The 21,110-nt window shown below is 34.2% G+C and overlaps 3 protein-coding genes and 1 non-coding gene across 14 annotated transcripts; 1 reads left to right on the plus strand and 3 right to left on the minus strand.

The window, feature by feature from the left end:
• The first annotated feature begins 4,374 nt into the window (after nucleotides 1-4,374).
• LOC123228144 (B-box zinc finger protein 19-like) lies at nucleotides 4,375-7,588 on the plus strand. Of its 10 annotated transcripts, none has more exons than XM_044653410.1 (7): nucleotides 4,375-4,520; nucleotides 4,669-4,826; nucleotides 4,978-5,059; nucleotides 5,197-5,312; nucleotides 5,406-5,642; nucleotides 5,798-5,892; nucleotides 6,285-6,526. In XM_044653410.1, the coding sequence occupies exons 2-6, from the start codon at nucleotides 4,734-4,736 to the stop codon at nucleotides 5,885-5,887; spliced, it is 618 nt and encodes a 205-aa protein (XP_044509345.1). In that variant the 5' UTR covers nucleotides 4,375-4,520; nucleotides 4,669-4,733; the 3' UTR covers nucleotides 5,888-5,892; nucleotides 6,285-6,526. The 10 variants fall into 10 exon arrangements, with proteins under 10 accessions (XP_044509345.1, XP_044509336.1, XP_044509344.1 ...); XM_044653401.1 differs by having other exon boundaries at nucleotides 4,376-4,520; nucleotides 4,978-5,074; XM_044653409.1 differs by having other exon boundaries at nucleotides 4,445-4,826.
• Nucleotides 7,589-10,050: 2,462 nt separating this feature from the next.
• LOC123228420 (fructose-bisphosphate aldolase 1, chloroplastic) lies at nucleotides 10,051-12,606 on the minus strand. Its single transcript, XM_044653847.1, has 6 exons — nucleotides 12,325-12,606; nucleotides 11,634-11,903; nucleotides 11,361-11,470; nucleotides 10,957-11,047; nucleotides 10,593-10,862; nucleotides 10,051-10,511 (listed from the first exon to the last, which is right to left on the minus strand). The coding sequence occupies exons 1-6, from the start codon at nucleotides 12,499-12,501 to the stop codon at nucleotides 10,233-10,235; spliced, it is 1,197 nt and encodes a 398-aa protein (XP_044509782.1). The 5' UTR covers nucleotides 12,502-12,606; the 3' UTR covers nucleotides 10,051-10,232.
• A 3,899-nt stretch (nucleotides 12,607-16,505) lies between these two features.
• Nucleotides 16,506-16,578, minus strand: TRNAE-CUC. The gene has a single exon. It is a non-coding gene; the product is annotated as a tRNA-Glu (tRNA).
• A 1,017-nt stretch (nucleotides 16,579-17,595) lies between these two features.
• Nucleotides 17,596-20,879, minus strand: LOC123227431 (endoglucanase 24-like). Of its 2 annotated transcripts, none has more exons than XM_044652224.1 (4): nucleotides 20,297-20,879; nucleotides 19,028-19,336; nucleotides 18,535-18,696; nucleotides 17,596-18,442 (listed from the first exon to the last, which is right to left on the minus strand). In XM_044652224.1, exons 1-4 carry the CDS (start codon nucleotides 20,735-20,737, stop codon nucleotides 17,834-17,836), a joined length of 1,521 nt encoding a protein of 506 aa, XP_044508159.1. In that variant the 5' UTR covers nucleotides 20,738-20,879; the 3' UTR covers nucleotides 17,596-17,833. The 2 variants fall into 2 exon arrangements, with proteins under 2 accessions (XP_044508159.1, XP_044508160.1); XM_044652225.1 differs by having other exon boundaries at nucleotides 19,037-19,336; nucleotides 20,297-20,877.
• Nucleotides 20,880-21,110: the final 231 nt, after the last annotated feature.

Consider the following 21,110-nt stretch of genomic DNA (forward strand, 5'->3'; position numbering starts at 1 on the left):
GTATATTAATGATGAATATTATTGTGTAATCATTATTGTATAAATTAATATTTATTCAAATTTTAATTTAAAAGTCTTTTTAAGAGGAAATTTTAAAAATTCAATCCCAAAATAGAATAAAATAAAATTTGATTTTTTTAATAAAAAATTAATAGTCAATACTTTAAATGTTATTATCCCGTAAAATAATAATAATAATAATAATAATAATAATAATAATTTATTTGATACTATATCATTTATCAAATAAATATTGTTGCTTAATAGCCACAAACAAAATGCACTTGGCAAAAGTGTCTGACAAAATAAGTGTTTTGGTTTGGACCATTTGAAGAGGACTGCTGCTGCATTGTGAATTGTTCTTTCTCATCCCTCATTTTCATCTTCTCATGTTTGATGAACAAACTTTATCTGTTCGAATCAGTGTTTTAAAACCTGAGTGGCAATGTTTTTATAATCAAAGCCTAATTGTTTTTATAAACAAAATATTGCAAACAGAATGTTGACATCAACATGCACTTGAAACGCAGTAAAACCAATGATTGAACTGTAGTTCAAAACAATCCAATGTTTAAAACTAGTAAAATTGTTTGATCAATTATACACAAGTCCCAGTTCTAACTCAATTTTAGAAAAAAAATATATATTCAATTTAAGTTATTTTAAATTTAAATATTTAAATTGATTCTAACTTAACTCAAATAAGATCTAGTGCTACTCAACTGCAAAGATTTAAAAAACTTAATAAACTGAAAATTATACCTACTGGACTCTAAATTTGGTATGAAACAACACATTTGAGGTGAACAATTACTGCCCTGCCCACTTCATCTACCTTACAACCAACTGATTACTTCAAATGAGAGGAAATTACAGAGTTGATAAATTTTGTCATTTACCAAAATAACAAAGGATTAGTGGTGCATTAATGATCCATCACGATTTGTGACCACCAAAGTAGTAGTTGCACCATCACAATTCTGATGTATCATTGTTAGAGCAATTCTCATTCATGTTACGCCTTTGAATTCGCATAAAATTTTAATATTTTATAACATAATTTAATAATTTTGAATTAAAAATAAATAAAATAAATATTATTAATGCACATAAATTTATATAAATAAGTTAATAGGTATTTTGTCAAAGGAACAAAAGTTAATAACTGTATAATTTCTAAGATTTAAAAACCAAAACTAGAATCGATTGGTTGATGGCTATCGAGGAGAGTTACTGAGGGAGCTTCTGGGTTGTATGTGGGAATTTATATACTAGTGTTGTCCTGCACAATGGTAAGTGATGTCCAGTTTTGGGGCCGCCCAATAACACATGGGCTGCCCACTTTGTACTATTTAACCCGTATTCATTGATCTTAATTAGGATGAGAGTATCATTTATGTGCAATGATTAAAAACACACGAATTCATTCATATCCCCATCACCTGTCTGTATCATATTAAAGAATTTTGGTTTAACTTTTTAAAGTTTACCCCTATGGTTGAATTATTAGCTATTTGGTGTAGATTTGACATACTAATAATAACAATAATAATAATAATAATAATAAAAAAAGATATAAAAGAAGATTCAAAACCTTTACACAATATTATATTTATAGGACAAAGTAAATGGGATGATAATAGGTAATAGATAAATGATATATTTAAATCGTAACACATTGAATATAATCATTCAAAAAAACGAACTAATTGTGTTATCCTATTAAAATAAGATATAATTATATCATCTCATAACAATATGATTTAGATATAAAAAGTGGTAATCGGATTTAAAGACAAATAATATATTAAGAAAGTTATATTAACAATTGAAATTGTCAAAAATATTTATTTATATTATTTAAAAAAATAATAAAATATATGTATATATTTTTTATATATAATTTATGTATATAGATAATATATCATCATATGATTAGATAGTTTTAAATTAAAAATAAAATAATATTTAATCACATAATAATATATCATTTATGTATCAAATTATGCATAAAAATATGTGTGTGTGTATATATATATATATATATATATATATAATATTGCTAAAAAAAAAAAGATTTTATCCAAACTTTCAAATCCATATTGATATATATGTATATAACATATTTAATCTTAGATGGTATAACTAATTGTTTCTTTGTACTTATAACTAAGTTGAAACAGCATAGTAGAAGAGTACTATTTTCTTGAGATCATAGTGGCATGCACCATGCATTATGGCATGGTACAAGGAATGAGACAAGCTTATGATGTTGTGCAGGCGTGAAATGATAAGGAAAAACAAAAGGGATGAGATAAAGCAATGGCCATGGAATAAGCAAAGTGGGCCAAGAAAGATATTAGATTGGTGGCTCAAAATGGGTTAAAAGGAGCTTTCATATTTGAAGATAGTGGCGAATAGGGAAAGTGGGTTCACCCACCATTTTTTATTTATTTTTGACTTATTTATCACAATCTGATTAAATTTTAACAAATTCTACCTTGCCTTTGTGGGATTCCACCACACTTTCTCAAATCAATTTTAGACGCCCTTGTTTGAGTAAACTACTATTTTTAATCTAAAGTTTCAGGACATCATGAGTTCCAACATGTTGAATATGGATGGGGCTAAAATTTAGCTTTAAATCGACAATACGACATGAGTTTGAGGGTTTATTAATGATTCTTCATTGAAATTATTTTTCTCTAACAATTCTTCTTTCTCTTCAATTTCTTCACAAATGATTTGTCATCCTCTTTGATGTCATTATTTACTATTTTAGTTGATTTGAGTTTTAACTCAAACTTAATTTTCTCAATCAATAATGGATCCTTTTATTTGAATAAATTATTATTTTCACCCAAAGTATTAGAAAACTATAAGCTCTTATCTTTTGAATAAGAGTAGATTTGACTTGAATCAGTTTAAACTCAAATATGCATTGAACTTGAATAAGTTAAAATTCTAACTAGATAATTTACCTTGAGTTTGAAGGCATGCTAATGATTTTTTGTAGAGTTTTTTTGTTTTTTTTTCTATGATTTTTCTCAAATCATTTATGGATCCCTTGTTAGATTAAATCACTATTTTCACCCAAAATTTATAGAAAAAATAATTCTTACTATTAGATAAGGATAAATTCAAACTAAATATTTTTAAAAAAATTACTCTATTAATGAAAATAGGTTCCAGAGTCAGAAGGATAAATGGGTAATCTTCACAATTTATTTCTTTAAATTAGAGCTTTAAACGGTAAATATTTGAATGATAAAATTGTATTATTTCGCTAAATTATTATTTATATTATAATTATAATAATATGAAGCAAAATTCTATTTGGACTTATGCTTATGATTCAATAAATTATTTTTAGTGATGGTAAACCCACACACCTCTCCTCCCCCCCCCCCCCCCCCAAAAAAAAAAAAAGCTCATTTTTAGTGATGGTAAACCCACACACGCAGTAGTGCTGTAACGTAGAACACCGCTAAGCCATCGAAGACATTCACTTCCACACTCCCCACCCTGATAAGTGGAACCCACCTTCCAAAGAAGCTGACCACCATTAAACGTGGCTGTCACAGCTTTTAAGATCGCGTGAATTCTTATTTTCACAACCAACAAAGTGGAATAGAGCCGAACCTAACAGGTAAGCAATTATACACCCTACTCGCATCCATTTTAACTAATGCACGCACTTAATTTTACTTTATTGTTTCACATTATTTTTAAAATAAAATAAATATAATATTATTTTTTAATATATTTAATAAAAAACATTTAAAAAATTATAAATTTAATTCATTTAATAAAAAATTATAAAATATTAGTTCATTTAATAAAAATAAAATTATAAAAAATAGTTTAATACTTTTAAATTTTATTATACAAAGATTTATTAATCAATTCAGTTAGATTAATTATACTCAAATTTACATGATTTATTTTAAAGTGAAGATAAAAAGTCTTGAAATAAGGGTTGAGATATTGAAAGGTATAAATCATAGTTATTAATATTATATGATATATAATGAGTATTGTAGTAAAAAAAAAGATATTTTAAATTGTATAAAAAACACTTTGATATATTAAATATATTATATAATAAAATATATATAAATAATTTTACTATACATACCTTTTTTTTTTAATAATGATTTGATAATATTACTTTTAAAAATATTTATAATATTTTTTAATAATTTGATAATTCAAATTTTTTATTTTTATTAATTTTAAAAAAATATATCTAATAATACAATATTTGATATATAATACAAAATTTTGATTTTATAAAGTGATACGAACAATTTATCTAAATGTACGACCAATCAAACTGGTCAACCCTCGGACCAAGTCTTCAAACGTTGGTTCGTTCCCAAGTAATACAGCGAGTAGAAACATCAAGCATTGATCAGCGCGTGAGTAAACTTTAGTTTCTCAAGAGTTCTTCTGAGAGAGACTCAAATCAAAAGAGAATCCACTCGCCGTCTCCTTCTCTGGTGGCGTCCATTGCAGAGGTCCTCCGCTGTTTTCTGTTTTTCTTTTCCAAAAAAAAAAAAATCTCTCCAAAAAATTCTATTCTTTCTCTCCATAGACTTTTGCTTCTTCTTAATCGGTCAATTTTACATTAGTTTCTTTACTTTGTCAACGATGTCGTTTTTGTAGACTGGAATGAGTTAGTTGTAAGAACGAACAAGTAGACAGTTAACAGAATTGAAAAGAGTAAGAAAATGCGGACGCTTTGCGACGTTTGTGAGAGCGCTGCTGCTATTCTTTTCTGTGCAGCTGACGAAGCCGCTCTTTGCCGGTCCTGTGACGAGAAGGTAAATATTATTCGAATTAATGATGATTTAATTCTTCATAATTTGTTTTTGGTCTGAAATTCTTGAAAATGATTTGGTCAATGGCCTTATGAACACAAAGATCCGTCGTTTTGAATACTCTTTCATGTCGAGTTGTAATTTTTTGTTGTAGGTTCATATGTGCAACAAGCTGGCTAGTCGACACGTGAGAGTAGGGCTAGCGAACCCAAGTGATGTGCCACGCTGTGATATCTGTGAGAATGCGCCTGGTGTGCAGTTTTTTTTTTTTTTTTGGTGATCTATATGTTTGTGAAGAATTGAAATTTGAGGTTTTGTATGAGGGTTTTGAAGTTTGTTTGTCTTTTTTTTTCCCTTGGAAACGTGTGTGTAGGTTTCTTTTATTGTGAGATAGACGGTAGTTCACTCTGCTTGCAATGCGATATGACTGTGCACGTGGGTGGTAAAAGAACCCACGGGAGATATCTTTTGTTAAGGCAGAGAGTTGAGGTTTGTGTCTTATTACTGGAGGATTTCTGTTCTTATTCTGTAAATGGTATTATTGAAGTCATTTTTGGTTTTCGTTTGGTATGTTTGTTGTAGTTTCCAGGGGATAAGCTAGGTCGTTTGGAGGAGCTAGCACTTCAAACCATTGATCCAAGTAAAGTAAGGAGGGACCAGATTCAACCACTTAAGCTCATGGCAAGAGAGAGCCAGCAAAATCATAGGGCTTCTGTTGCTCCAATGCTAGATGGTGATGCTGATGGTGATGGAATGGTGGACAATAAATTAATTGATCTTAATGCCAGGCCCCAACGTGGGCAAACTTCAAATAATCAGGTATCTGTATTCCAGAGACTCCATTTTTTTGGTAGTTCTTTGATATCTGAAGTTAATCAGTATTCTTAAAACTCTATGGCCTGTCTTTTGTTTGCAAGTTAAATACTGTATTGATACTTTGAGTTGATAAAATTGCTACTGTATTAATGTTTAAGGAACAGGGGATGGATGTTCTTAGTGGCAGTAATCATGAGTCACCTGGGGTGGTTCCTGTTGGATCCTTCAAAAGAGAGCCTGAAAAATGAACAAGGTATAATCCCTATTTCTCATTGATACTGGGTTTAAATGTTTCATCTCTCGTTATTCTGTTACATATTTTTAGTGGTTTGAATAATTTGGTTTCAGTGAATATAATTTGCTTGTACTTTTGTGAAGTGTTCTGATTGTTAAACAATCCCATCTTGGTTAGTATGGTGTTTGATATGATTACTTGTGCTAGACTTGGCAATTACACCAACACTTACGATTGCTAGTAATGTTATTCATCCTATTGTATAACTTTGTTGTTTTCTCTCTACTAGAATAATTGGATTTTCAGTTTGAACTTCTAGAGGAAAATTCTTATATTGTATTAAATTGTGTTATGTGATGGTGGTCTACATATCTAAGTCAGAATTCTCTGCTTGGCATGCCACATATCAGATGATTTCTTCCTCTGGGGTGAAGAGTGGAAGATCTAATGAAATTCTTGTTCAACCCATATGCATATTTGCCCTTGTATCAGTGGAGGTTTAGAGTTGCTTTGTATGTGCATCTTGTTTGTTAAGTCTTTGTCTTAGTCTTGTCATCAAGTCAGTGAGTCATGGGCTAAAATTTGTTTTGGCTTTGTATTCTGGATATTTATAATAAGTTGTATCTATATCAGCCTTAAGTTTTTCTATCAATATAGTAGTCTGTGGATGGCGAAACTACTATGATATACAACAGTGTCATTATATTTTTTTTAGAAAATTTTCATGTAGTTCTTATTTGTTACAAGCATGCACACAACTTTGTGCATAGTTTTTTTTAATTAATGATATTATACAAGTTGAGAATAACGGTAGAAGATTTATGGAATTTAGTACTTGTATTTGTAATTTAGTGAAAATCTAATCAAAGCCACCAGAATTTATGTTGATAAGTTCTAAAATGAGAGTTTTGATATGATGGTAAAGTTGCATGAAATAAAGCCACTTTTGGTATTTTATTTACTGAAGCAGATGTGATATGGTACCCTAGTATTTTTCTAGAATGGAAATTGATTTTTCTCTAGTTTATTAAAGTTAAGGTTTTGAGGCGCTTTACTTGAGATACTATAGATAAAAAATCAAGTAGAAAAATGGGATCGTCTGTTTTTAACTTGTCTCTGTGGACTATTGAGAGTTTTTTATTTTTTGGCCCTCTCATAAAGGCCAGTGCTAACCCTCTTATTATCAGGAGTGCTAGTTTGGACAGGTATTCCTCTAGAATGGCTGTATTGGATCCCAAAATATTTTTACTTTAACAATCTGAAACCAAAAATGAGGAATAAAGTTGAGTTTCTTCTAATTTCCTACCTTTTTAGATGATGTGGTTCATATAAAAAGAGGTTTCTAATATGTAATGGTCAATATTGGTGCCAAGATGAAGAATGTGTTAACAAAGTGTTAATAGCAGAGATGATTTTCTTCCTTGTACTTTGTGGGTGCAGATGTTCTGCCAAACTCAGCTCTGAGATTGAGTTAATGGCATGAACAAGTTTATAAGAGCAATCTGCTGCATGTTTGACTTGATTAGTATCTGTCTGTTAAAAGCGTATTTGTTGTGAAGAGTGGGATAGATAAAGAGAAGTTTAACCTGTGTGCCAAAAGTGATCAGGCTAACACTATTCTGGTAATGTGAATATGCTGCAACATTGATACTTTGTACCAAAAATAATTTCAGTGAATCTGATGATAATGATTGGAAAGACATATTCTATTTTATTGAGCAATATTAAAGGGGCATTATTGATAATGAATGCCTTGGATAAATTGTCCTGCAGGTGCCAATTTTGACACCTTGCTTGTCAAAGTTGAGCTTAAGCTTGAGATTGTTGGTACTTGATTTGCTTTTTCTGTTTTTCTTACTCTTTTTACATACAATATATGTTCATAATGGAGCAGTGGTGGATTCAAGTGAAATTAGTTTAAATAAAAGGGTTATTTTTGTTTTAATGATTGGGAATCCGATCAAATTTTGTCAAACAAGTAAACCCTGGGGTAGTGATGGGGTTAAATAAGAAGGTTTTTTTTTTTTCGTTTTATTTCTTGGAATCTTGTTCGATTTTATCAAATGGGTAAACCTTTGTGTAATTATTAGACCTATAATCATTGCATCGAATAACTATTGTAACACTTCATTAGTTAGTTCTAAGTTAATTAGTATAAATTTTTCACATAATAGAAAGATCAAGCTAGTCAATTTGAAATCTAAAATATTTAATTCAAGGTTGAGAAGACTAAGTTAGACTGAGTTTAGTTCGTTGATTAATATTGATTAGTAAACTAATATGAGAGAAGACGAATCTCAAGCATTGACTTGTATGTTAGGTCTTAGGCATGGGTGGAGTTAATCGTATCAAAGATAGAAAACTGATATAAAAGTACTTTTTGATTTAAAAATAATAATAATAGTTAAAAATACGGGATAAGACTATTTTTTTTTTTACTTTTTAAGCTAAGTACCTAACCTTAGAGATTGGCATAATATTATGGAAAAAAAAATTAAAATACAAAATCAGTAACTAATTGGCCAAAGGACTATTACCCATCCAAGTTTAAGTGAGTTTTCAAAGTTACAATTATGAGATTTAAAAATTCAAAAGTTTTATTTATTTGTTAAAATTCTCAGTTATGATTAAATGTAAAACTGTTATTTAATAGAAAAACTAAAGTTTTATTATCTTTATCCTCTCAGTTTAAAAATCTTACAATTTCTTCTCATTTGAAGTTTAAAAAATCAAAATTTTCCTTTTAGGCTTTGCAAACCATCATCGGAGATGGCGAATCTCCAATGGCGTTGACTCTCCCTCTCGTTTTAACTTTAATTGTCAATCGCTTCCCAATCATCGACGGAACTTATTTCCTTCAATGAAGACAACTGTTGAAGGTATCAAACATCCATTTCATCTTCGTCTAAGGCCTTTGATGGTGGTCTTCGTCTTCGTCGGAGGAAATAAGTTTTGTTAGTGGTTGAAAAGTGATCGATAGAGGGAGTTAAGACAAGAGGGAGAGCCAATGCCTTCGTCGTCTTCGATGACAGTTTGCAAACTTAAGGAGAAAATTTTGATTTTTCAAACTTCAGGTGGAGGGGAATTGTGAGATTTTCAAGCTAAGGGGGGCAAATGTAATAAAACTTTAGATTTTTAAAATATTTTATTAAATGATGATTTTACTTTTAATTATAATTGAGATTTTTAACAGATGAGTGAAACTTTTGAATTTTCAAATCTCATGAGTATGACTTTGAGAACGCATTTAAACTTTGGAGGGAAAAGGGGAGAGGGTGAGATTTTTAAGCTAAGGGGGGTAAACGTAATAAAACTTTAGATTTTTAAACTTCATGAAAATGACTTTGAGAACTTTGGGGGGAAATAGCAACTAATTTGGTGCGGACTGCCATGACAGGCCGAGGCATGTTTCAACTCATAGGAACGGGGTGTGACTCATAAGCTACTGGGTTGAGTCTCTGCAAGTTTTTTAATTGCCATATTGGTTTGGCCCACAAGTTTTCTTCATTTAGCGTAGTATGTTTGTCTTAAAGCCTAGTCTTGACACAATCCATAATTTTGTGAGTCATGCGTTTTAAGTCTTTTTAGTTTCCAGCTATGTCAGCTTATGTGTCAACTTAGCCCATTGTCAAGTCGGATTGGCAAGATGCATTGTATAAATATTCTATGGAGATTTACTTCACCTCAAAGGGGGAGATTTGCAAGCATATTGTTAAATAATTTAATCAAATACAATTTTGTTCATAACTTTAACCTTAAAAAAATCCCTCAACCCTAATTGCCTCTTTTTTTTTTTTTTTTGGAACTCATAAGTTTATATTTAAAATTCCACAAAAAAAAGGAATTCAAACGAGGAAGATTCAAATATACATATCAATGGTGCAATGATAATTGGGTAACACATTATTAGATTTCATCACTTAAGAAAATCAAATTGGAATGGTAGATTGAAATCCAATGACTAGTTCAATCAACTTGAGAGTTTTGCTGGGATGGTGAAACACTATCAAGCCAAAAATGAATTTGTGATATATTTATTTTTAAAAAATGTTATTTTTCTAATTTAATTGTCAATGTAACCAATAGGATCGAGAAAAATTCATACCAAACTTTTCACTTGGTCAAGCCCCAATCCAATTATTAAATTAAAACATTGGTCACAAATACCACACTAACTAACCTCATTAAGAATAAGTTTATTATTAAGAGGTAAAAGTACATTGTAATATCATCATGAAACAAAAATAGTCTCCATCCATGCATTAACACATTTGAGCTAAGAGAACTTATCATCATTCAGTTTCCTTCTTCATCTTCATCACCGGACTCCTACCTTCGTCAGCTTTGCTTCAAACAATTTAGTAGACATAGCCCTTCACAAACATTCCTTTCTTTGCCTCTTCCGACTCTCCTTCACCTGTGTACTTGCCAAGCTGAGCAAGTGAGTTGGCCTTGGCACGCACAAGGAGTGTCTCCTGAGCTGCCTTCACATTCTCTGCCCTGCCTCCCCATGTCTTCAGGCAGGTGTTTTGTAGAGCTCTTGCGTACGAAAATGACACGTGCCACGGGTTTGGAGCTTGATTCATGGCGTTCAAGTTCAACGTTGCTTCAACTTCAGATTGCCCACCAGACAAGAACTGCAAATTAAACATGAGAATTAAAATTTTCTATTCACAAAATAACACTTGAAAGCAGCTTAATTTGTATGTGACACTTGCCATGATGCCTGGAACGGCCGGTGGGATTCTCCTCTTGAGGAGCTTGAGAGTGTAGTCTGCAACCTGTTGAGGTGTGGCCTTGTCCTTGCATTCAGCACCAGGGGTCACCATGCTAGGCTTGAGAAGGATTCCTTCAAACATCACATTGTTCTCAGCCAGGTAGTAGAAAACCTCTGCCCAAACCTTCTGGGCTACTTCAAAAGTCCTGTCAATGCCATGCTCACCATCCAACAAGATTTCTGGCTCCACAATTGGGACCAATCCATTATCCTGCAACATCCAAGTCACACAGTTGCCTCAATTTTGCATGTTTCTATAGCTATATATACACCAATTTATATTTGCAGTTAAAGTTTTGTCTTACTTGAGAAATGGCAGCATAACGGGCGAGACCCCAGGCTGCTTCCTTCACAGCCAAAGCAGATGGGCCATTGGGAATGCTCACAACAGTACGCCTGATCAATCAGATGGATGATTCAATATTAATGTTAAGGAGGGATACCACTTAATCCAAAAATTTCTACCATTTGTGCTCAGAGTATGATGTACCATTTGCATGTATTTCTTGATCCGACTCGGATCACATCCACCCCCTATAATGGAGAAGGGTTGAATTTGAACCGAATTGACAATCATGCTAAGAAAGTTGAATTATATTGAGGAAAGAAAAAGTACATTTATTTATAAAGAGTAAAATAAGTTGTCAAAAAGTATTTATTTCCAAGTTTTGAATTTTGCAAATGGGGTTTTGATTAAAGTATGACGTACCATTTGGCAAAACGAGCTCCCTGTTGATAGTAAGCTGCTGAGCGAGAAGCAAGGCCATCAAGACCTTGGCACCAAGACTCATCATTGGAACCAGCAAGGGGAACCAAACCCTGTTATTAATCATTTCATTATCAATATTTGTGTGTATCTCTAGGAAGCCAAAAATAAAACTTAAGGGAGTCGAGTTCAAATACAGAGATTATATTAATATTTTACATATACTAATTCTCTACAAACTTAAGCTCATATTACATAATTAGCTTGCTAATTTACCTTGTCGACTTTGATGCCAGGGACAATGTTTTGCTCAACCAGAACATCAACCATCTTTTTGCCATCAGTGGTGGATTGGTAGAGGGTCTCCTCAAAGAGGATGGCACCGGAGATGTACTGGCCGAGGCCTGGGGCTGAAACAAGAAGAGTACGGTATGCCTGGCGGTTGGCCTCAGTGTTCTCTAGCCCAATTGAGGCAAGACGTTTTCCACAGGTTGCATTTGACTCATCCATGGCCAAAATTCCACGCCCTGGAGATGCAACAGTTTTCTGTACACACCATACATATATAAACAATGCCCACATCAGACCCAGCTGGTAATATAATAACTAAAACAAGTCGTCAAAGTTGTGCAGTCAAATCGTCGGAACCATCCATCCCAGTTCGTGGTTCCACTGTCAGTTACTCTTGTAATTGGGAAAATTTGGGAGTCCATGACCGAGTATGCAATGCAACACTAGGGAATACTCGTAAGTGAAGATGGAGATGCTTAACTACTAAGTTGAATTCGACATTGATCAAATGTAATTCAGATTTAATATCTAATGATTATATTAGCAAAACTTTTTTAATATTACTTTCAATATTTGTTTAGAAAGTACATTGGTTCGACTATGAATCGACTAGGACCGACCTTTCACCAGATCAATGATATCTCCATACATTAAAAAGATTTACAGAAAAACATACTGCAGTTTTGACAAGCTCATCAGCATAGGAACTGGCACGAATGGTGAGAGAAGAAGGGGCATTGGGGTGGCATCTAACCACAGAGACAGATGGCTGACGGATGGTCTGGCCCTTAATCCACTCAGACTTGTCAAGAACGGGAGATGACTTGGGTAGAGAAGCTGAGGCTGAGGCCATTGTTGTTGTTGTTGTTGAAGTTCTGGTAGATAACAGTCCCAGCTCCTTTACAATCTTATCTCCAGTATCTTATTGAGCCTCTTTACCACATACACAAAACTCCTCACTGTATTTATACTTGTCTGGTGCATTACAATAAGATGTCTCATTTGAGGCTCTCATGAACCCACCGATTGAGTATAGCCATGTGGCACCATGCATGCATGGCTCAAATGGATGGTGCCATGTTCACCTTGCAGAATTTTGATATTTTTTTCCCAAATAGACAAAAACGTCCTGTTCTATTATATATACAGTGTTGTTTGGCCGGATCCTTATGAGGCTCCAATGTAACAGTCTCTCTTCTCTTTGTTTGTACCTTGAAATTGGTCCATGGTCATTGTTGAATCCAGAGAAATTGATGAGATTTGTGAGTTTCAGTATTGACGTTAATAGCTGTCCAATGTCAAGCCTCTGGCTAGACTTGCTAGTTCCTGGTTCAGTCACCTTGGTTCAGAAATATCATGGAGGTGGGCTCATTTCACTGTCCCACATCAACTAGCAGTAGCAGATCCCATGGCTGATGTAAAATGCCAGTGACACGTGATTCAAATTTCATTCAACCATTAAAAAAACTTGGTTGAAAACCAGAATGGCCAGTATGAGATCAAGTTAGATTTGTGCAAATTGCTGAAATAAAAGAAGAATTACCGTTGACTCAATTTTCAATACGGTTATGTTGGCATGGCAAGAGGATTAGAACCAAGTCGAATATTGATCCATGCTTAAGCAGCTCAAACCGAATACACCACTAACAACAACAAATGTTGAAGGGTTGGTATAAGTAGTTTCCAGAATTCTATATTTTTGGGGGTTAGGTAGATTATCACATGAATAGGATAAGAAAAATGCTACCAAACTTTCAATCTAAAAAAATGTTGATAGGGAATTAAGAGACATATATTTCTTACTAAATTGATTTAGTGCGATTCTCAAAAAAGAAAAAACGTGACACTGAGTCTTAACAACTATAAATTTTTATAAAAACATCTACTAACATCAGCGTAATCAATTGAACCAATCAAGACCTCGGCCAATCCAATCTAGGTTTTAAATCAATGCTTCTTTTGGGTAAAGCTGAATCAAGGGAGCATTCAAACGCGGCCTGAATTTATAATATGAAACAGCAAAATCTAGATGTTTGAACCTGAAAGGATTAGCATCGTTATCAATTATCTACTAAACTCAATTTGCAGAGTTGTTATTCTACTAAAACACAAAAAACTAACCAGATTCTTGATTCAAAGAGAGATCAGCAATGCCAGCAAGTTATCGAGGGAATCTTCCAAGTCCTTCCATGTCCCAAATCATCAAAGATGGTGGTGTTGATTGAAAGACAGTGTCTGAAAGGGCCTTGTTCAGTTGTGTAAATAGCTCATCTTCCTCAGCTGAAACACCCAAATCCCAAACCTTAAATATATCCTCTGACAAGGGTTTTGTATGAACCGCTGAAGGATCTAAATCAAGGCCGGAACCAATGGTTTCATTCCCTCTCTTGCCAGCCTTGTAAATTTCCTTACCCACCTTGTACCTTGGTAGAAAAGGATTTCCAACAAAAATTTCTGAAGCATCGTATCCTTGAAAATTTTGTGAAAGCGAAACACTATTATTCTGTTTAACCGGAAATCCATCACTGTTGGTTTCTGATTCTACAAATACCGGAACAACATCATCATCAACATTGTTTGTTGCACGGAACTGAAAAGTTTCTGCCTCTTTACTCGGAGGGACGTTTGATTTGGGTAATATTTGATTACTAAAATAAAAAGATTACTTCGAAAATAGATTACTTAGAAGATTACTGGGTATAAATGATTACTATGTTTGATAAAATTTGATAGCTATAAATAATTATTGTATTTGGTTAAAGGTAATAAAAGATTACTAGTAAAATATTTTATTTAAATACCCTTGAATGTAATTATTTTTAAATATTTTTTATATTATTTATCATATTAATTAATGAAGGTGATAATCAGAGTACCACCTATATTACCTACCACATCAGCATTGGTAATAGAAGATTACTGTAATCTTTTGACAAACCAAATAAGAGAATAAAAGATAGATTATTACCAAGGTAATTTTGAAAACCTTTAACCAAACGCATCTGGAGTGTGCATCATAATGTCAGCTTATCTGCGAGAAGCACCACTTTCAGCTGCAGAATGGAAAAGTGATAAGGCTCAGTTCTAAAAATTTCTAGTAAAGCATCTTTCAGAGAATTCCAGCCACTATCTGAAATCTCAGCATCTTTAATCAGGCAAGAATCAATCCAGGCTAAATTTTTAGGGGAAAACACGTCTCCACTCTGAATAAACTGCAAAGATTCAACTATAGGCGAAAATATAGACCCTTCCGCCATTTCATCCCCTAGAGCCAAGGCTGCAAAAGTTTTTAGAACTATCAGTATAAAGAAGAAAAAAACAATGTCATTTGTTGTCGAAGTTCATTGAATCCAAAGAAGGGTAATGCATGAAAATTTTATAATTTCAAAAGGACATCAAATTAAAGATATCACAGCATCTAATACGAGCAAGACTTGACCTGAAAATACCCACCAAACGAGAAGTCTAGAACATCGTCACCACCACAGCAAAATGGACAGCCCGAAGTAGGAAGTGTCAGTCAAATTAGTGTACAAGAATAGGTTTATTAAAACATAAATTCACTGAGGGATGGATTCAAATTGAGAATGAATGAGATTCAAGTTAAGTTTAGTTTGAATTTATAATTTTTAAAGTTGGAAAACAGTAACATAAGAGATGTGAATAGCCGATGAACCTTTAAACTCAAATTGAATTACTAAATTAAAGTTTTAACTCAAATTCAAATTATTCGAATTGAACAAGGATTCAAACCCAAACAGTTTGGCTCGAGTGCACTCTTATGCTCACCTCTCTTTCATTGATAAACCAAGCACAGCCCTTCCGACAGTGTTATATATAAAAGAAACACTATCCACAGAATAAGATTTGCGATAGAAGTGATCAGAAGAAGAAACGGAACATCAAGGCAATATCAAGTAAATGTTAGATCACCAGCCCAGGACTGTACATTTGGGCTGCTCAAAAATATTAGTTAACATCTTAAAATTCAAATCATGTGCTTAAATAATTCTGACCTCCTATAAATGTATTCCAATGGTATGGGCTCTCCAATTTCAACAACTTTTGGGTTGTGGTTATTCAAAGATTTATATAATTTATTATCTAAGCCACCCTCATGTGTTCGAGTTGCAATTGTGCAACCAGTCACTTGGATCACACATGAAAAGTATGTGAATGTGAAGGGGCTTCGGCCTCTCCAGTCCTAAACCTTAGAATTCTGGTAAAGTGTAAGCAACATGCAGTAGTTTCATTCGCAAAATTCAATTACATGAAAACAAATGACAAGTAAATTGTAAGCAATATGCAGTTTCCCTGGCAAAATTCTTTTACATCAAAACAAATGACAAGTATATTGTTAGTGAAGTGCAGTAAAGCACTTTGCAGGAGAGTAATAATAAGAGTAGAAATAGTAGATACTAACCTAACAGGGAAAAACAAATTACGCATCATCTTTGCGTGTTACAGCTATTTACCACAAAATCGTTATGACGTATATATAATTGAGATATAAAAATTTTATGAGATTAAACACTGTTTTAGAGATAGGCAGCCGAAACGTCCTAATGCTTACAGAATTCCTACTCAAACATTATCAGAAATAAAACATGGTAGGCATTAAGCCCCTGGAATTGAACAAATCAGTCATTTTGATTCAATTCTTCAAGCAGCAGTTACTAAGAAAGACAATTCAAAAGTGAGAGGATTATATCTAACGCAATCAAATTTGGAAGACCCAATTTATGAGATCAGGCACGCAGATCTTCTATTTAGACAAACTGTTGTTTTTCACCGCGAGGGTTGGAATAAAGCGGCCTTTATTTTGGAAGCGTGTTTTTAGAAATATAAAAATTTGATTTCCGTTGCCGGGAATCGAACCCGGGTCTTTCGGGTGAGAGCCGAATATCCTAACCGACTAGACTACAACGGAGCCGTGGCTTAGCAATCACTTTTTAATAGAGAATATTACCAAAGAAACCTCCGGTCATTAGATAGCGGGAAAGAAGCTTTAGAGATCAATTCCCTGACTTTAAAATTTTTTCATTTTAATTATTTACAAAACATTCAGGGGGCGGTTTGTTTTTAAAGCAGCAAGACCCACATCGAAAAAACGCTATCTCAAGTCAAGCATTAACCGACAAATTGCTCTGAATATTAATTTGAGGAAAAAGCTGTTTTTGGGTTTAACATCAACAGTGATTCAACACTGTCATAGTCCTTATCGTGAACCGCCAAAACATAGTGAAAGAGAGAGGATAGAAATACGGATCCATGACATGAATGAAACCATTTAATAAAGTGGCCAAGTAACAAATAGAAATAGTAGCCAAGCCAACCACTAATAAGAAAGACCAAAGTGTTATTTCATTGTTGTCCTCTCAGTTCAGTCTCATGTAGGTCCTTTGAGCCTACTTGGGGAACATGTCTTATCAACCTTACATACTATCTTGTGGTAATCTACACTTAGTTTGGAATAACTAGAAGGCCAAACGACTATTTTTCACCTAAAGTATGTGCTTTTCACAAGTTTTCCCCCATTAACTTTGAAAATATCATTTACCCACCTGTGGTCAATGAAAATTAACAATTTTAAGTGTAAAATCGTCATTTTATTTGTATTATTAAAAATAAACTTAAATTTGATTTTATTTTCTCTCCTAAACCCTAAAAACTAAACAATTTCTTCCAACCCAAGTTTGAAAAAACTATATTTTCCCCCTTAGGGTTTTCAATTTTCTGAGTTAGTTTTTTGACGTCGTTTCTTCCTCTCCGGCGACCTCCAGGCCATTCCTCTTCCTCTCCGGCGCAGCCTCCTTCCGACGGTTGTCCTGGAAACTGTCATCGATGAAGACGACTTGTCTTCATCTTCATTTCGTCTCGACGATCGTGCCTAGTATAATCTCCAGAAAGAGGCTACGCCGGAGAGAAATTCAAATTAAGTTAGCCCTTGTTCAAATTTGGTTTGACTTGAATTCATCTTTAAATGAAATCATACAAGATTTTACACTGATTGGCAGGCCTCGTCCCTTAGTAGACAAGGAATTCTTGTAAATCTCTAAAACTTGAGCAACTAAACAAGCCTCTTCCCTCTTGGTTTCTTTCATCCAAGATGAGAGACCACTTTTTCCTACTTTCAAATGGCTGAAATAACTGCAAAATTATGCACAAACTGAGTCTATTTCCTGCTAACTGGGAGAAGGATTAGCAGCAAAATAAGCAAGTACACCAACAAATGGTGCATTAATATAAGTTGTTGGTTCCGACTTCCTGAAATCAGCTCTGTCATCCTCATACTCATCATCTTCTCCAGGCCCTCCAACCACAGCTCCAACCAACACATTAGGATTCGGATTTGTCGAGTTAAAATAAATTGAACCCTCCTTGCAGGCAATGAATTGAGGGTGGTCCTTAATCGATGGTAATGATGAACCACGGTGGTGAATGCGTAGTGGATAATAGTTTCCATAACCAACCATGTATGATAATCCCATAGGGTTGTCTCCTAAAATGTAATCAACCTGTTTTTTAGCTTGTTCGCGAAGCCAAGAGGGAGTAACATATACATTACCACAATTGACAGCTTGTGAAGTTTCAGCTAGGTATTTTGCATAAACCAGAAGCAGAAATGAAATGATTGTGGCATGTTGCAGGTTGCTGCCTCCAGGCTTGTAAATTAGGCCACCAGGAGTGTATTCTATGTGGGATCCTGATGACTCTGGGATTAATGTACACATGAAGCTATCAGCAGATGCTTTATATGATTGTAGTGAGTACATGTTTCCTTCTAAGACTTCCTGGAACAACCAACCAACCATAAGATTGTATTAGCTAGCTAGGTAAAATTTTGATCATTCTGATTGATCTGATTTTGTCAGAGTGTTCTGACCTTAGAGACTAGAACATTTATACCAGCATGCTTGTTGTCCCACCCAAATTCATTTATATTTTCGTCAGCACCAAGTGTTTCACCATTGGCTTCAATGTAATAAAGGTACGAATCTTCTTGAGATGCCCTCCTTAACCAAGCTGCACCCCATAGCAGTTCATCCTGAAGAACCCAAGGACCCATCAGAAAAAGACACAGCATTTAATAAGATGTAACAAACTAACCAACTCTGTCTTGGACAACCTAAATATAAAAGATTTTATTAAACAGATTAATTAATTGATAATGCGTTTAAAGGTGGATCTAAACTGAGTCGATTGGAATCCAACAAGTCGCTAGAAAGTCGTCAACAAATTCATTATTTTCAACAACTTTTCATTTCTTTTATGATTTTTCCAAATACCCTTCCTCTTCTTTAACACTTTCTAGATTCGAGTCTTTTAAGATTCGATTCAGTTTGAATCCACCCTTAATTATTCTGTGTTATACTCACATTACTTACTTGATATCCATCAAAGTCACAATAGAATGGGCAAGCACCCTCTTTGATATAGGAGTTATCACTATAAGCTCCTCTATAGGTGTCTGCAAATTGAAAGGCGCTCACTGCAGCTCTCAGTAATGTCTCTGCATATCCCGGGTCCAACGACCGGAATGCCATGGATGAAGCAGCAAAAGCAGCTGCAGTCTCACCAGCAACATCAGAAGCTGGGTTTGGTGCATCAACAGCATACACAGTCCTTGCAGTGTCCATGTCCTCAGGTCTCTCCCAGCAGTTATGATCTATATTTGGATCACCCACCTAAACGTTTAACATGAAAACAAGCTAAAAAATTACCAAAAATTACCAAAATGGCATTGACAGTAAGAATGACGGAGACAAAATGGACCCCATTAAAAGGTCTGAGTCATAGATTCTTGCGCGAATGGTCCATGCTGTCATAGCCACAGGTTCTTATGGCCATATCGATTCAAACAAAAAGAATTATAATCTTATTCAAAAGCATCCAAATGGTTTTCTTGCTGAGGTAAAAAAGGAAGCAAGAAAGCACCTTCATAGATGCTTTTGTCGACCAATAAGATCACGTAATAATAAATACATCATCTATATAATTGTACTATAAAAAATAGTTTTATCTAATGTTTTTCACTTGGGTTTGTATGGACTAGCGAGAGTGTGAACACTAAAGTCAAAACATATGATTTATATAGGTCCATCTAAATAATAGTTACAGAGTTAATATTATTTCAATAATATCACTCACACAAGAGAAACGTGTTTATGATCAAATAGAATGCTTATTCAAAACATCTCTTCATAAATTAAGCCTCAACTGCTCCCTCCGATGTCCCTTGTTCCTCATCCCTTCATTGCAAAGCGAGGCTCTCACCTACTAAACAAACAACAGGATCCGTGTGAATCTACGTTACATTTTATAGATAACTGAATTGAGTTGCGTCAAGAGCCAGAGGCTCTTACGAATAGCTTCCGATTTGGTCTTAACTTAATATAGTATACACAACAAAATTATAAATCAATCTCAGACCCCAGAGGAGTCTCACTTCATCCACACCGTCCCAGAAGATTCACTCAAAATTATAAAGGATATGGCATGTAGGGGCAAATTGGGCAATAAACAACGAGACCCACCCCGGACAACACTTCCACAACTCACTGTACTCAGTCACGGATTACTTCAATTACGCATAAAATCCTCGAAATACCCCCACTAAAACATTAAAATTACAAAACGATACGAACCTGTACAAAAATCCGGTTAGGCTCAGAAACAGTCTTGAGTAAATAATCAGTGGCCCAACGGACGGCAACCAGAGCGTTTCTGAGTTCATCTGGCGGCATTGAGTCACCGAATTCGATGACGCTCCAGGATAAAAGAGTGGTGGTGAAAGCCATGGGGAAATTAAACTTCACATTATCACCGGCGTCGTAGTACCCACCAACCAAACTCGTGTTAAAGGTCCAGCCGTCGCTGAGGCCCGAGTTCGAACGCCAAGTTATGCGTTGGTCTTGCGGCAAGTAGCCTGACCTTTGGCCTTCGAAGAATAAGATTGACTTGGATAATGCGTCTCGGTAGTCGTGGCCGGAGGAAGGAGAAAAGGGTAAGTTGATAAAAGTGGTGAAAGTGAGGAGAGTCAATGTGAGTTGTTGCAGAGGAGAGGAAGGGATGAAAGAGAGTTTCATGGTGCTGGTTTTGACAAGGGATGGTGGTGGGTTAATGGAGCTATTGTGAGTCCAGTTTATGTCGTTTTATGTATACGTGGGCATTGTCAAAGTCTGGAATCAACCATGATTAATGCCTCTCTTGTAAACGGAAGGAAAATTATGTATCCAATTGATCTTCATTTTACAACTAGCTCCTCCTATCATTTACGAAACCAAAGCCTGGATAAAGATCTGATCAAATGAGAATGAATTAGTTCGAAATTTATTTGATAAGTTAATATTTGAATTCAATTAAAAATAATTTAATTTAAGTTAAGAATTCGGTTTATTTAATTCAAATTTAAGCAATTGAAAACCAAATACAATTTTAATCAAAGGATCGTGTGATTCG

The sequence above is a fragment of the Mangifera indica genome, chromosome 10 (assembly GCF_011075055.1).
Source record: "Mangifera indica cultivar Alphonso chromosome 10, CATAS_Mindica_2.1, whole genome shotgun sequence".
In the NCBI taxonomy this organism is placed as follows: domain Eukaryota; kingdom Viridiplantae; phylum Streptophyta; class Magnoliopsida; order Sapindales; family Anacardiaceae; genus Mangifera; species Mangifera indica.